General features: G+C 40.6%; 2 protein-coding genes across 5 annotated transcripts in view; one reads left to right on the top strand and one right to left on the bottom strand.

The window, feature by feature from the left end:
* The first annotated feature begins 401 nt into the window (after positions 1–401).
* slc13a4 (solute carrier family 13 member 4) overlaps positions 402–16374 on the top strand; it is a 59969-nt gene continuing 43996 nt past the window's right edge. The window contains exon 1 of the mRNA XM_057854216.1: positions 402–1402. The gene's annotated coding sequence lies outside the window, so the exon portion shown is untranslated. The remainder of the gene's footprint in view (positions 1403–16374) is intronic.
* The window catches only part of zgc:162331 (uncharacterized protein LOC793007 homolog), a 39691-nt gene continuing 30075 nt past the window's right edge, over positions 6759–16374 (bottom strand). For 3 of the 4 annotated variants that reach the window (XM_057854219.1, XM_057854220.1, XM_057854218.1), the window contains 4 exons: positions 10319–10510; positions 10100–10253; positions 9847–10032; positions 6991–7948 (listed from right to left, as the gene is read on the bottom strand). In XM_057854219.1, the coding sequence (XP_057710202.1) occupies positions 7621–7948; positions 9847–10032; positions 10100–10253; positions 10319–10510 (860 nt within the window). In that variant the 3' untranslated portion in view covers positions 6991–7620. Of the gene's footprint in view, positions 7949–9846; positions 10033–10099; positions 10254–10318; positions 10511–16374 lie in introns of all 4 variants that reach the window. The other variant, XM_057854221.1, reaches the window with a different exon arrangement.

The following is a 16374-nucleotide window of genomic DNA, read 5'->3' as shown; positions in this document are numbered from 1 at the left end:
GGCGTCAATCTTACTCATGACGCACACATTGGGCTTCTGTGATAAGAAGTTGTTGTCAGGCCATTTGGGGGCCCTAAGCAAAATAATGCCAAGGGGCCCATATTTTTCGTCACAGTGTACTGTGAAACCCATACATGCAATCCAACCCATATGTCCATATTTTGTATATTAATCAGATTTTTGGTTTCTCTGCTCCAGAAAGATAAATTCTCTTCGACATATTCATGCATCTATTTTCCAAGCAAGCTTGAGCACCAATCATTGCAAAGCAGGTTCAACGTCACTCCCCAGGTTGCCAGATTGTAATGTCAAGAAAATGGATGTTTGCACCGATAAACGGCAATGCGCGACACATTATTCACGATGCTCTATTAACAACGTATAAAATGAGGTTGCCAGATTGGGGGCTCTTAGTGGTCAGGGGCCCTAAGCAGCTGCATAGTTTGCGTATAGGCTGGGCCGGCCTTGGTCGTGGTGTATCTTTTATGCCCTATAATCTGCTTGTTTTCCTTAAACTATGGTATAAGTGCGATTTATTTTATATTGGGTGTGTTAGAGTAATACAAACAGTCAAACAGTAAATACGAGAAACGATACTATTCCCTGATTGATTATATTGCGTTAGAATAATGCAAACTGTTAGACGGTGCCAACGAGAAATCGGCAATCTCCTTCAACGGCAATAGACATCCAAACCATTTGAACTCTTACCAACGTCACGCATGTCTACTTAAAATTAGAATGTCTATCACCGCCAATGGCAGCAATGAGTTTAACTGTCCCTCGTAGATCTAGACTTGAAATCACGAATCAGTTCTCTGCACATTGCTACACAAAAAGATTTGCTTGGCCTTAGCGAGGTAAAAGAGCGGCCCGATGAGCACGCCCATCTTGGGAAACAATTGACAAAACTGGATCGCATAACATGTCAGCAGATCGGACAAGACTTTACTGGAGAAGCTCAGAAAAAGCAAAGGGACCATGGCGCAAACAGGAAGGTAGGTAATAACGGCGGGCACCACCACGGTCAGCACATTTGCCACCGCTCGTCTTTTCACAGCAAACCCGGATCGGCCCTGGCGGCCACTCTTCAACGCCGGATTTGATCGACGTAGTGACAGGATTACACCAATTAGGGTGGCGAACATGACAGTGAAAAGGCTAGTGATGACGATGCAAATAGGCATCAGCATGATTAAGGGGTTGTTGATGATACCTGTTGAAACAAAAGTGGTGTCACTCTGGCTTTAAAAGGCGGAGCTATAAGCAACAGTATAAGTAGCAGGATGTGGCTTCATCACCACACCTGTAAGCACTTACCGGAAACTAAACAGAAGGAAAACGTGAGCACCCACACCCCAGCGGACACGCCGACGTGGTACTCCCACCTCCGTGCTTTAAGGTACAAAAGAGGTCGTACCACTGCAAGGTAGCGCTCGATACACATGCAGGTTAGCAGTAGCGGGCAACCGATCAGGTTGAACGTGGTGAAGACTCCCTCGACTTTGAAGAAGGGAGAGTTGTAGGGATCCAGGGAAGACTCTGGAAGCAGTTTGCGCTCGCAGGGTTAGCGTGCTGGTCATTCTTAACCTATAGACCCTACTCACCTACGTCACAAAATGACGTGTCGCTGTATCCGGCCGCCATATTGTCCGTATTTTTTAGACCTATTCTCATTGTTTTCAATTAGTCGTGCAAGTTATAGAGCAATTCATGGAAGCCCCGGTGTTATCTGACGCTGTAAACTCATTGGATGCGTTGCATAAAAGGCGTTATGTGGAAAAGCTTCAGTTTATCCATTCGCCAGATCCATATTTGATGCTTAAATCGATGTTTTTCGACCCGCTGTCTTCGCCGTCTTTGCCTGACATATGCTACCCTGATATTTACAACTATCTTGTCCACACAAAATCAGCCTATTCTCATGAAAGTTTGAAAAACTTTAAGAGCTTGGAGGCTTATAAATACTTCGTTGCTGGTTGGGTGAAACAGGTCCTCGTCCACGAAAATTCGGCAGGAATCTATCTTGTGCTTGGGAAGGTGAGTTACGAAATTTTCAATTCAAAATCTTTTGTTCTTGCTAACATCCACTGTCAAGTCTAATGTATTTCATGTCATTTGTCAATGGAGCTAGGGCTTTTAATGTTGATATGGTTTAGCGATAGCATTCTCACTACATACATATGTAATATGTAATAAATATGAAGTGCGATAGCACTACTCCAGATTGTCCCTAGTTGAATTTATTTTTTGGCTTTTGACATCAATAGTGAAATTGTAAATTAATTGTATGACAGCTGTCTTAATATCCCCTTATAATTATATATTTTCAGGTAGTTCATTCACAACGTCTGAGTATATGTTGTCGGCGATTAGCCTAGCAATGATCTTAATTGTGGTTGTCAGCCCAAAACCCTCTAAATATATATTAAATGCATCTTACCAGATATAAAATGACTACTACATAATCTGTGGTAGTCGTTTGGAGCCCAGTTTTCTCGTCGAATTGCAGCAGTCCATCTCGCTCTCCTCTCCGGGTCTCTCGGAATACGGTAAAACTTCAAGTCTCTCCGTCTATCTTCTCTGTTTTTGCAACCGACCGCCACATACGACTTCACCATTTTGATTATTAATGTTAACGAGCAGAAAAACACGCCATAATAGGAGGAATTTATGAAGCGCTAATGCATTAACATGACGAGTAGACTGACAACATGGTGCGGGGGCGTGGCTGTGACGTCACGTGAGTAGGGTCTATAGTCTTTTTAAATCAGGAGTTGTGCTCACCTGTAACATTTTTCGTCCCACCTGGAACATTATTCAGCCCCGTCAGTTCATCAAAAAAGTTGCCGAATGGTAAATAAACGATGTAAAGGAAATCCATCACAGCGAGGTTCATACCGAGCACCTAGAAGAAAAACCCTTCAGAAATGTTCAGTGACAAAAGTCCAAATCTTAAGTCCTGGTCAGTGTTGTTGTCGTCACCGAGCAGTTTTTTCACAACAACGACGAGGTGATAACGAGCTAAAAACATGTTTTAGGAGACTGAAACATAACGAGAATGTCAGTTTTCATCTGACGAGATGAGAACGGGCTGCAAATGTGCAGTAGTTTCCGTCACATGTTCACAAGTGTGACATTTTGACATTTGGCAAGTTTGTTGTTTTAGTTCTTTTAGATTTATCTGCAGCATTTGATACCGTAGACCATCAGATTTTAATTTCTCGTCTTGAACACAGTGTGGGTATTCGAGGTGTCGCTCTTCAATGGTTTAAGTCTTATCTAAATGAACTGAGTTTTTGTGTGAAAATGGGCAATTTCATGTCCAAAAAGGCATCGCTTCCACATGGGGTTCCCCAGGGATCTGTTCTCGGCCCTCTTTTATTTTCACTTTATTTATTGCCTCTTGGTTCTGTTTTTAGAAAACATGGTGTTTCATTTCATTTGTATGCTGATGACTGTCAGATCTATTTTCCATTGGCGCAGAATGGCACTTTCTGTCAACTTATTGAATGCCTCAACGATATAAAGTCGTGGCTCTCATGTAATTTTTTAAGTTTGAATGACAGTAAGTCTGAAGTCATGGTGTTCAAACCGAGTAGCCAGGCCTCCCTGAATGTTGACCTCGGTTCATTGTCTCCGTTTCTTAAGAATTATGTCAAAAATCTAGGGGTCCAATTTGATGCTGATTTTAAATTTGAGAAGCAGATTTCTTGTGTTGTTCGGGACTGTTTTTATCAGCTTCGCCAGATTGCTAAGGTGAAATCTATTGTTTCACGCTCTGATATGGAAAAATTGATTCATGCTTTTGTCACAACTCGGCTGGATTACGGTAATTCTTTGTATGCAGGTGTCGGTCAGGCGGCACTGGCCCGTCTGCAACTTGTACAAAACTCTGCTGCTCGACTCCTAACTAGAACCCGCAGGCGTGAACATATCACCCCAATTTTAGCATCTCTTCACTGGCTCCCGGTACATTACCGAATACATTTTAAGATATTATTATTTGTTTTTAAATGTTTGAATAATCTTGCGCCGCCATATTTGTCAGAACTGCTTCAGCCTTACAGTCCAACCAGAACCCTCAGATCAGCTGACCACCTGCTTCTAGTAGTCCCAAGATCAAGGCTGAAGCTTAGGGGTGACCGTGCATTTGCGGTGATGGCGCCCAGGCTGTGGAACCAATTACCACTTACTATTAGACAGGCCCCCTCACTTACGGATTTTAAATCACGTCTTAAAACATTTTATTTTTCGTCAGCTTTTAATGTGCAATGACAGTTTATGACCTCGTCTTTTATTTATTTTATTTTATGTGTTTGTTTTATCTTTCAAAGTTGACTTATTTTGCTGTGTTTTGCTATGTAAAGCACTTTGGTCTCCTTGGCGGATTTTTAAATGTGCTATACAAATAAAGTTGATTGATTGATTGATTGATTTTATTGGAGTTATGTGCATGTAGTGTGTGGTTTTGTCCCACGCCCCGACACGCCAGTGCACGGCTGTGCTGAGACCAATGGGGTGGGGGCAGGTGCTCATAGATCAAAAGGGGCACATGAAAATGTAATACACCTTAGAAGACCATAATTTCCAGTATAATTGGTTGTGACTGACACTTTAACAGTGAATAGAAATCAACACTGTCATCAACACTTTCTGGCTGTGACTGGGTCAGTCTTAGAGAACTTAAAGATGTGTACCTTCCTAGATAATGATATGAGGAGAACGGACAAATATGGTCGAAACATGGGGTCGAAATAGCCTTGGGGGGGTAATTAATTACTTGTAAGTAACTATATAAGAGAAAATTACATTTTTTTTTAAAATCCCCACAATGAACCTGGTGTAAGAATTTTCACAACAGTATTTGCTTTAACATGGTTTAATAGGGTAACACTGTTTTCAACCACCAGATATCCTCAGACTCCTCACCTTACACCCAGATTGTAGAGGCTTTTTAAAAAAAAAAATTGGTGGCGTGCCTGCACAGTCGGTCACCACACAGATACGCACAAAGAAAAAGCCCAGTCAAAAGGGGCACTTTGGGCATTTAGGGACAAAGGGCCAGGTGCTCAAGCACTTCAGTGTTAGTGAATCAATGAAGCAGAAAGAGAGACAGTGAGAACCAAAAGTGGTATTTGCCATGTGGCAAAATGGATTTTGCCATGTGGCATTTTTTTTGCCATGTAGCAAATTTAATTTTGACATGTGGCATTTTTTTGGGTATGTGATAAAAAGGATTTGGTGGTTTTTGGGGGTATATGGCATTTTTGCAGGCCTTGCAGGTCCAAATTTTCATGTCACATTTCCGAATGTCAATATGCTGTAATGTAAAGTGGATGGTAAGAAAAATCACAACCATGCGTTTTTCTGCCATTTAAAATAAATGAAAAATTTGGACGTTAATAGCCGTCAATAACGTAGACTGACTTGGGTGCCAGTTGCATGTCAATGCACTGTAATGTAAAGTGTATGGTCAAAAATCGCAGCCACACATCATGTTTTTCTGCCATTTAAAATGAATGGAAAATTTTGACGTTCATAGCCCTCAATGGCATAGCCTTATTTGGGTGCCAGTTGAATGTCAATGTGCTGTAATATAAAGTGCATGGTCAAAAATCGCAGCCACACATGTTTTTCAGCCATTTAATATGAATACAAAATTTGGACGTGCATGGCCTGCAAAAAATGCCACATACCCAAAAAAAATGCCACATGGCAAAAAAATGCCACATGGCAAAATCAATTTTGCCACATAGCAAAGAAAAAAATGCCACATGGCAAATGGTAAAATCAGTTTTGCCACATGGCAAAAAAAAAAAAAAAGCCCACGGCAAAACCAATTTTGCCACATTGTAAAAAAATGCCACATGACGAAAACATGGCAAAAAAAAAATGCCACATGGCAAAATCAATTTTGCCACCTTCCAAAGAAAAAAATGCCACATGGCAAATGGAACAATCAATTTTGCCACATGGCAAAAAAAATGCCACATGGCAAAATCAATTTTGCCACATAGCAAAGAAAAAATGCCACATGGCAAATGGCAAAATCAATTTTGCCAAATGGCAAAAAAAAAGCCCATGGCAAAACCAATTTTGCCACATGACAAAAACATGGCAAAAAAAATTCCACATGGCAAAAAAAATGCCACATGGCAAAATCCATTTTGCCACTTACCAAAGAAAAAAATGCCACATGGCAAATGGCACAATCAATTTTGCCACATGGCAAAAAAATGCCACATGGCAAAATCCATTTTGCCACATGAAAAATACCACTTTTGCCACACGCCAAAAAAATGCCACATGGCAATAAAAAAATGCCACATGGCAAAATCAATTTTGCCACAAGGCAAAAAAAATGCCACAAAAATGCCACATGGCAAAATCGATTTTGCCACACGGCAAATACCACTTTTCGTTCTTTGCCCTGCTGAGCATTTTGCCGCATGACAAATACCACTTTTGCCACACGGCAAAAAAATGCCACATGGCAAAATCACTTTTGCAACATGGCACATACCACTTTTCGTTCTCTGCCCTGCTGAGCAGAACTGCACTGACCTTTGTGGCAATGTTGGCCTTGCATTCCCGGAGAGTTAACCAAACGACAAATCCGTTGCCCGTTCCTCCTATGATGATCAGGAAAGCGCTGGAGATCTGCCAAACCAAGTCCCAGCCATCACTTTGGCAGGCATTGTCAATTTCCTTGATGCGGTTGCGATTTTGCTCAAACTTCATCTTGCCAATGAAGGACTAAAACGTGAATCTAGTTCGCTTCTCATTAAAGCACTTTCCCGAAATGGCCGCCAGATGCCTGAAAACAAACGAGCAGGTGTGATGTTGTTTCTTTGCCTCAAATGCAAAGAGGTATGTTATTATTTTAACTCATTTCCATTGTCACTGAAGTCAGGGCTTGCGGTCTCTGTTATCATTTGACATTTAAAATATATAAAAAAAAGATCGCCCTGCATGCAAATCAAGCTTTTTCTGTCTGGTTTGGATTGTTTTATTGTTGTTGTTTGATTCTGAGTATTTACTAAAAAGGATGTACATTGTTCAACTCAGGAAAAATCTTTTTATTGCACACCCACGTTATAATACAGTAGAACCACGTAATCAAAAACAGACAATCTCTTCCGACATAAAAGTGCAAATTCAATCGTGTGGCTACTTTAGTGCTAGTATTAAAAAAGAAAGTTACTGCCTAAAACATCCGTTTTATAGCCTTTGTGATACAAGGAAATCAAAACTACCGAAATAGCCATTATTGCATTATTGCACTGCCATTCTTCAGTGCAGTTTCCAATGCTTTTACAGCCCATCCTTAAAATTTAAGAAACATTTTTTACACTTTGTACATGTTCACTAAAATGTATCCAACCTATTAGAAGAGTGAAAATTAAATTGCTTTTAGCTACGGTAAGTAAATCAGGGTCAAATATAAAAAAAAGATAGGAAGTTGCACATGAACAAATGGAAGAATCCATGCTTTGGAAGTCATGAGATTCAAGCTGCCTACAGACGGAATCTGCCGTCTTCCCAACCGGAAGCAAAATCCCGCTTGACTTTCTGTTGAGGACAAGTCCAGCTTGCGTGCACTTTTGAGGAAGGAGCTCACTGCCATGGCTGTTGCGGCCTCGGGTTGGGGTTAGGGTAGATGGGGGCTGGGACGGGATGATGAAATGACGCGTTGGGGTTGGGCGGGTACGTCGGAGCGGGGTACTGACCAATGAGGGGAGCTTGGGAGTGGGCCGGAGTGGAAGAAGAGGAGGAAGAGGGGGCCGGGAGGTGGAGGTAGAGCGGGGCCGAAGGAGCGGACGGGGCCGATGGCGCCGAGGGGGCCGTCGGGGGAAGGACCCGCTGGAGGACCACGTGCGGGTAGAGTTGGGACTCGGAGCGGTAGACTCCAGGAGGCGTGGCTTTTAGGAGACTCTCCTGACTCCTGCAAAGATAGACATCCGGTCTATGTATTTGAACTGAGCATGAAGGCTCACGTTTCAGTGCCATTGACGGTGACAGACGTCCAATCCATTTGACATGGATCATCTATCGTGGTCAATGGCAATGAAGAGTTGAAAGAAGGACAAAAAATATTGTGCTACATTGGAAGTTGAACTTTACGTTGTATTTTATTTTGAGAAACATTTTTGGTAATTGTGTGCTGAAATGCTGAAAATAGCTTTTTTTGTTGTTGTTGTCCTTTTTTAATATTTTTTAGATTAGAAGAGTAATGTGAGGGTAGGGAAGGCTGTGTTTTTGCATGATATTAGAACTTAAGATGTTAAGAATTTTAGATCTAATATAGGGCTGCAGCGATCAAATATTTTAGTAATCAAGTAATCGACTGAAAATTCTATCGATTAATCGAGTAATCGGATAAAACATATTTTTTTAGGTAAAGCGCAATTATACATATAGATGAGAAAACAATACATTTCATGTAATATTGAACCATTTTCAGTCAATCAATGTCTTTATTTTTTATGTACATTGTCAAAAACAGCCAACAATTGCATCTCAAATGTTACTAAAAAAAAAGACTAATTCACTGCTTTCACTCCAAAAACTTTTAGATCTTATAAAAAAAAAATATATATACACAGTACTGTGCAAAAGTTTTTGTGAAAAAATGATGATTTTGTGAAAAAATGATGTAAACTAAGAATGCTTTCAAAAATATAAACAATGATTCTTTATTTTTATCAATTCACAAAATGCTTCTGTTCTGTTCATTCACTGCATTTTGTTAATTGATGAAAATAAACTATTAACACTTCCATTTTTGAAAGCATCCTTAGTTTACAGCATTTTTTCACACCTGCCTAAAACTTTTGCACAGTACTGTATATATATATATATATATATATATATATATATATATTACCTAAAAATGTAATTACGCTTGATAACACAAATGACTTAAAAGTTAGGTGTTTTTCCTAAGTGTTTCAATTGAATTTCCACTTGTGTCACACTATAAGTTCTAGTTAAGTTTTAAGTTCGTCTAGACTGTAAGTCCTGATAGGATTTTGAGTTTTTGCATTGTTGCTGTGCTGTATTGGAGCACATTAAGCACCAGTGCTACTTGGTTTTTTATCCAGCAATGACTACTGAGCTAAAATTGACACTTAGCATTATTATGTTTTTATTTTACACCCTAATCACTCTACAGCGCTGTTTTCACAGATTGAATACAGCCTGTATGTAAGAGTTAGCCACGCATCGACAGTGGTCATAATGAATAGAAACCTAGCCCTCCGCAGAGATAACGTTACGTGAGCGAGTGAAAGTAACGTTAATCTTATTTATGAGCGGCGAGAAGTGTACTGCTTTAAGATGGCGGCTGTTTTATTAACGCCGCCGAGTCTGTCATTTGCGTATCTAGTTCTACGTACATGTGATATCTATGACACGCATCAGACGCTACCTGCTAGGCTGCTACCACCGTGGCAACATGCGGGCGTAGTTTTTAGCAACGTCGGCGCAGTTTGTAATGGCTATCGGCTGCAGTAAGGTATTTTTTAATTGCTTCTTCCTCTACGCACCTGATGTCAGCGTGTTGCCCCGCATTAAAAGTGGTCCGGGCAAAACGTGATGCTTAGAGCTGGCAAAATTAAACGATTCCTCAAGGTGAATACAATTACTCGGATCAGTTTTTAAACTCGAGTTGCTCGAGTATTCGTTTCAGCTCTAAAGATGAATTGCAGCATTATGAGTCTTAACATTGATCTTCAGTCAAACCTCACATAAACAATAACTCAAATTGGAGCAAATCTCAGATTATGTCTATTTTTATCGATCCTTGTATAATAGCCTCTCTTTTGAGTTTGGCTTTCCTACCTCTGATATCCTCTGTTTTCATATCCGCCGAGACCTCCCGTCAGGTAGAGGGGGCTATCTGGCGCTAGCCGAGGGTTCATCCTTTGCGACAAATGGAAAATCTTCGGTGGAGGGAATGCCTCCCACTCTCCTTCCTCCCTGTCCAGCCATCGCTCGCCGCGTCGGGCCGACCGCTTTCCCCTGCGTCTACCGACAAACGGCGTGTATTTAGTTTAGTCGGCCCGTTTTGCTAATTCCCGTAATTTCCTCTCACCGGATCCGAACGTCTTTTTTGGCTTTTTTCTTGCTGGATCTTTCCTGCAAGCAGCAAACGAGGAAAGCCAACGACATGGCGAGGATGACGACTCCGCTAACCACCGACGCTAAGACCGCCACTCTTAACCCGCGGTCCTCTGGCCGAGGGATTGCTAGAAAAATTAAAAAATATATATATAATCAAAATTTGTCCATTCGAGCAGATCAAATAGCTCACCTTCACACACGGGCAGGTAGTTGCTCCACTGAGCTTTTCCGTTGCGGACATTGCAGTAGATTTTATCGCTGCCCACTAGCTGGTAGCCGCCTCGACACCAGAAGGCTAAGACACTGCCCACAGACACCCCGGTGCCGCTTTCCACGTAGAAGGAGCCCCTCCGTGGGGGAAGAACAGGTGTGCACGACAGGCCTGAAGACACAAAAATACTCAAGTTATCGTATTTGTCGGACTATAAATTGCTTTTTTTTTTTCCGGAATTTGGCTGGGTTTGCAACATATACAGTATGTTTCCTCCCAACAACTATACTACTAGATATATTCCAGTTTGACTGATGTTTTTCTTTGAAGGAATCTGACCTTCTAGCCAGACCGCTGGACATCTGCTGGCGCAGCTCCAATGACCCGGGCCGGCGGGAAACCTACAATCCGCCCAGAAGGCCAAACTCCGCGCGTTCACCTTACTCTTAAAGATGTCCCGATTGATCGGGATGCCGATCGATCGGGTCCGATCACGTCATTTTCAAAGTATCGGAATCGGCCAAAAAATATCGGACATGCCTTTTTTAATATATATATATTTCTTAATTAAATCATTTTCTAATTGTATTTAACGTTACAGACAAAATGTCTCATCCAGAGTCTTTAGTTTTGGCTTAAAGTAGGGCTATCACATTTATCGCGTTACCGGCGGTAATTAATTTTTTAAAAATTAATCACGTTAAAATATTTAACGCAATTAACGCATGTGTTGCACGACCCACTCACGCATTGTCGCGTTCAATCTATAATGGCGCCGTTTTACCTATTTATAGAGCTAAAAGGCAGCGTAAAATGAGCAGAGTGAATTTTGGCAGCCTTTGGAGCCTTTTTATAATTGGCTAAAGCCTTACAATCCCTCTCTCAACAGTTAGAAATATCGTGGGATGCAACGTGGGGAAGAAAGGTAGTAGTTGATCTTTTTCTTAACACCCTATGTTAATTCCCAATGCAGAGAAGATATATCAATTGGTGCCACAACGCACAGTCATGGTTGCACTCCCCATCATGCATTTGGGCAGAACAGTTAAATGGCTACAGTATCATTTACTGAAAGCTCAACAAATACGCTAGATGGCAATATTTAGTCACAATATACAAAGTCACATTTATCCTGTAAGAATTACAAGTCTTTCTATCCGTGGATCCCTCTCACAGAATGAATTTTAAAAATGTAAATGCTATCTTGAGGATCTATTGTCATAATGAACAAATACAGTACTTATGTACTGTATGTTGAATGTATATATTCGTCCGAGTTTTATTCATTTTTTTTCTTAATGCATTGCCAAAATGTATATGATCGGGAAAAATGATCGGGAATGATTGGAATTGAATCGGGAGCAAAAAAAGCAATCGGATCGGGAAATATCGGGATCGGCAGATACTCAAACTAAAACGATCGGATCGGGAGCAAAAAAACATGATCGGAACAACCCTACTCTTAACCCTTTGTACTGACTCCATTTTGAAAGGTTTAAAGAAGGCTCACCGAGAACAAGTTGCCAATTTATTCGGATCGACAGTGATCAAACAGAAAGGGGAAACAGACACAGACTCAGCCGAGGAGGCAAACTCATTCCAAGGTCACCATATCAGAAGTCAACAAAAGGTTCCCGAGAAAAATGACAACGCTTAGGTAAATATTATCTTTTGAAGGCTCTCACGGTGCGGGCCATGGGCAGGAAAAAGGGTGTGTTTGGGATTATTGTCTGTTTGTGGATTGGACAGGAGGATTCGAGAGTTATTGTTGTCCGTGCAACGAGTGTTGTGGATTTTGCCACTCCAGTAGCAAAGGGGCTCTTGGAGTCTTGTCAGTCGTGTTATCAATTAGATATCTGGCGTTCTCCGGTGTACGTTGTGTTGGGACAGGGCATCCTGCCATTTGTTCTGGACTCTCCACGGGAACTGATTGCGAGAGTTGGTGGTATAGACGTGGGTTTATCAGCATCAATCTCGCTCAGTCAGTTGCATGACGCACACGTTGAGCTTCCGTGATAATCTCTTATGCCCTGTATTCTGCTTGTTTTCCTTAAACTATGGTATAAGTGCTATTTATTTTATATTGGGTGTGTTAGAGTAATATAAACAGTCAAACAGTAAATACGAGAAACAATACAATTCCTGATTGATTATATTAAGTGTGTTAGAATAATGCAAACTGTTAGACGGTGCCTACGACAAAAGGTACTATTTCCTTCATTTTCCTCTTTATGCATCCATTAGCAGGTGCAACTTATAGTGAAATTTTTTTTATCTGTCGATAACATGCTGGCACGTGTTCAGACAAATGCATTATTCATCGTTAAAGCTCATTTCCAGTCTATTTCCATCTCCCTAATGTTCTGTTTTCTGCTTTTCTGTGTTGCAACGAGCGCCCCAGTGTCTGTTTTCCACTTACATGGGAGAGGTAGTGATACTGTACACGAAGGGAGGGAGGGAGGGGATCCTCTATTTATATCTCCCTTATGCTGCAATACACAAATACCGCTCGGAGGTCTCGTGATACGGCCGCTATTGTGAGAATCTCCCAGGACCTTCACACGCGGAGCCGCCATTCCGGTCGATGTGTTATTGATCGGTGTTGAGTTGCGGTAAATCGTATATGTAAGTGCGCACGAGCTGACATTGTAAGACCCTCTGAACATGCGAGCTCGCTCTCCGCTGATTAGAAGCGACAGATGGGAGGATTTCTGCCGCCGCGGAGATGCTGAGAGAGGATCCCGTCATCCAGCTAGAGGATGATTGCGCGTACCCGCCCTATTTTTTTCTCTCTCGCGCGCATAAACACAGATGGGGGCACACACATCCGACACGTGCGGCGTGGCAACAACGGGGAGCTGAGTCAGTGTTTGGAGGACAAATATGTACACAGGAACTCATGGCATGTCATGGAATGAGATTCAATACACTGCATCCAATACAGATCTAAAAATCTGTAAATTTATCAACTACTTTGTCAGGGTTTTAAAATTTCTGTCCCGTTTTCATACTTCCTCTTTAACCAAATTTACAATGTGAAATCAAAAAGGCTTCCACCTAAGTCAGGGGTGTCCAAACTTTTTGCAAAGGGGGCCAGATTTGGTGTGGTAAAAATGTGGGGGGCCGACCTTTGCTGACGTCCTTTATGTAGAACAATTAGGGCTGTCAAAATTATCGCGTTAACGGGAAGTAAATAATTTTAAAAAATGAATCACGTTAAAATATTTGACGCAATTAATGCACAAATGCCCCGCTCAAACAGATTAAAATGACAGCAAAGTGAAATGTGTACTTGTTGTGTTTTTCGGAGTTTTATCGCTCTCTGCTGGCGCTTGGGTGCGACTGATTTTATAGGCTTCAGCACCCATGAGCATTGTGTAAGTAATTATTGACATCAACAATGGCGGGCTACTAGTTTATTTTTTGATTGAAAATTTTACAAATTTTATTCAAACGAAAACATTAAGAGGGGTTTTAATATAAAATTTCTATAACTTGTACTAACATTTATCTTTTAAGAACTAAAAGTCTTTCTATCCATGGATCGCTTTAACAGAATGTTAATAATGGTAATGCCATCTTGTTGATTTATTGTTATAATAAACAAATACAGTACTTATGTACCATATGTTGAATATATATATACATTTTGTCTCTTATCTTTCCATTCCAACAATTATTTACAGAAAAATATGGCATATTTTGTAGATGGTTTGAATTGCGATTAATTACAATTAATTCATTTTTAAGCTCTAATTAACTCGATTAAAAAATTTTAATCGTTTGACACCCCTAAGAACAATATATTTAAGTAAATTTTAGCAAGCCATTCTGTGTGTCACATTTAATCTTTTTTTTTTTTAATTACCGTATTTTTCGGACTATAAATCGCAGTTTTTTTTCATAGTTTGGCTGGGGGTATGACTTATAATCTGGAGCGACTCATGTGTGAAATTATTCACACATTATATCATTTCACATGTTATTTAGGTGTTTTCGAGTAACATCTATGGTTCAGTAAACTTGTTAGCATGTTCTTTATGCTGTTGTTATCTGAATAGCTCTTAATATATGTTACATAATAGAGTTATTAGGGATATGTGTGATTCCACTTGTCCACATTTGAAGGCACAATAGCGCCCCCAACTCATGTGGTGACTATAAATAGCTAGGCGCGCTGCAGATGGCGGCAATTGTAATTTGTCATCAGCAAAGGTGAGTAGCAAAAGTTGCTATTAGCTTAGCGCCAAAGAGCTAACCATTTTCAATTATTCTTTAGCATGTTGTGGCGAGGCCTGTGAGAGTGACCAGCTCGCATCGTGTGCATGTGTTATGCAGACAATAAAAAGTCGAAACCATCCACCTCTCCTGGAACTAAATTAAAACACAACGCAGAGTCCAGGAGTTCGACGCTCCAAATCACAGCAGACAAAGAAAAAGGGGTTACACTGAAGCTCGAGTCAACGGCGCAGCCATTAGCGTCCTTACTTGAAGGAATCTGCAGGGAGGTTTCCACGCTCCACAACGGACCTGCTTGTACCCGTGACACTCACCCCCCGAAACCTTCGCTGCCGATCCGGGTCACGGCACCAGTGTAACCCCTTTTTCTTTGTCTGCTGCGATTTGACGCGTCGAACTCCTGGACTCTGCATTGTGTTGTGTTTTAATTTAGTTCCAGGAGACGTGGATGGTTTCGACTTTTTATTGTCTGCATAACACATGCACTCGATGCGAGCTGGTAATCTCACAGGCCTCGCCACAACATGCTTTGCTGATGACAAATTACAACTGGCCTGAACAATAATAATGAACAATAACTAGGGTTGTTCCGATCATGTTTTTTTGCTCCCGATCCGATCCCGATCGTTTTTGAGTATCTGCCTATCCCGATATTTCCCGATCCGATTGCTTTTTTTTTTTTTTGCTCCCGATTAAGAAAAAAATGAATAAAACTCGGACGAATATATACATTCAACATACAGTACATAAGTACTGTATTTGTTTATTATGACAATAAATCCTCAAGATGCCATTTACATTATTAACATTCTCTCTGTGAGAGGGATCCACGGATAGAAAGACTTGTCATTCTTAAAGGATAAATGTGACTTTGTATATTGTGACTAAATATTGCCATCTAGTGTATTTTTTTAGCTTTCAGTAAATGATACTGTAGCCATTTAACTGTTCTGCCCAAATGCATGATGGGAAGTGCAACCATGATTGTGCGTAGTGGTACCAATTGATATATCTTCTCTGCGTTGGGAAATAACATAGGGTGTTAAGAAAAAGATCAACTACTACCTTTCTTCCCCTCATTGCTTCCCATGATATTTCTAATCGTTGGTAGAGGGATTGTAAGGCTTTAGCCAATTAAAAAAAAAGTTCCAAAGACTGCCAATATTCACTCTACTTATTTCACGCTGCCTTTTAGCTCTAGATACTGAATGGGTAAAACGGCGCCATTATAGATTGAACGCGACAATGCGTGAGTGGGTCGTGCAGCGCATACGTTAATTGCGTTAAATATTGTAACGTGATAAATGCAAAAAATATTAATTCTCGCCGTTAACGCGATAAATTTGATAACCCTACCTTAAGCTGAAACTAAAGACTCTGGATGAGTGTAACACATTATGTCTGTAACGTTAAATACCATTAGAAAACGATTTAATTAAAAATATGTATATATATATTAAAAAAAGGCATGTCCGATATTTTTTTGCCGATTCCGATACTTTGAAAATGACGTGATCGGACCCGATCGATCGAGACATCTCTAGTAAAAATGTGGGGGGGCCGACCTTTGCTGACGTCCTTTATGTAGAACAATATATTTAAGCAATTTTTTTTTTTTTTTTTTTTAATTACCGTATTTTTCGGACTATAAGTCGCAGTTTTTTTTTTTTCATAGTTTGGCTGGGGGTACAACTTATACTCTGGAGCGACTCGTGTGAAATTATTCACACATTATTATGTCATTTCACATGTTATTTATGGTTTATGGTTCGGTAAACTTGTTAGCATGTTCTTTA

Source organism: Corythoichthys intestinalis, chromosome 13 (genome assembly GCF_030265065.1).
Source record: "Corythoichthys intestinalis isolate RoL2023-P3 chromosome 13, ASM3026506v1, whole genome shotgun sequence".
NCBI lineage: Eukaryota > Metazoa > Chordata > Actinopteri > Syngnathiformes > Syngnathidae > Corythoichthys > Corythoichthys intestinalis.
This window is presented reverse-complemented; position numbering and strand designations above follow the sequence as displayed.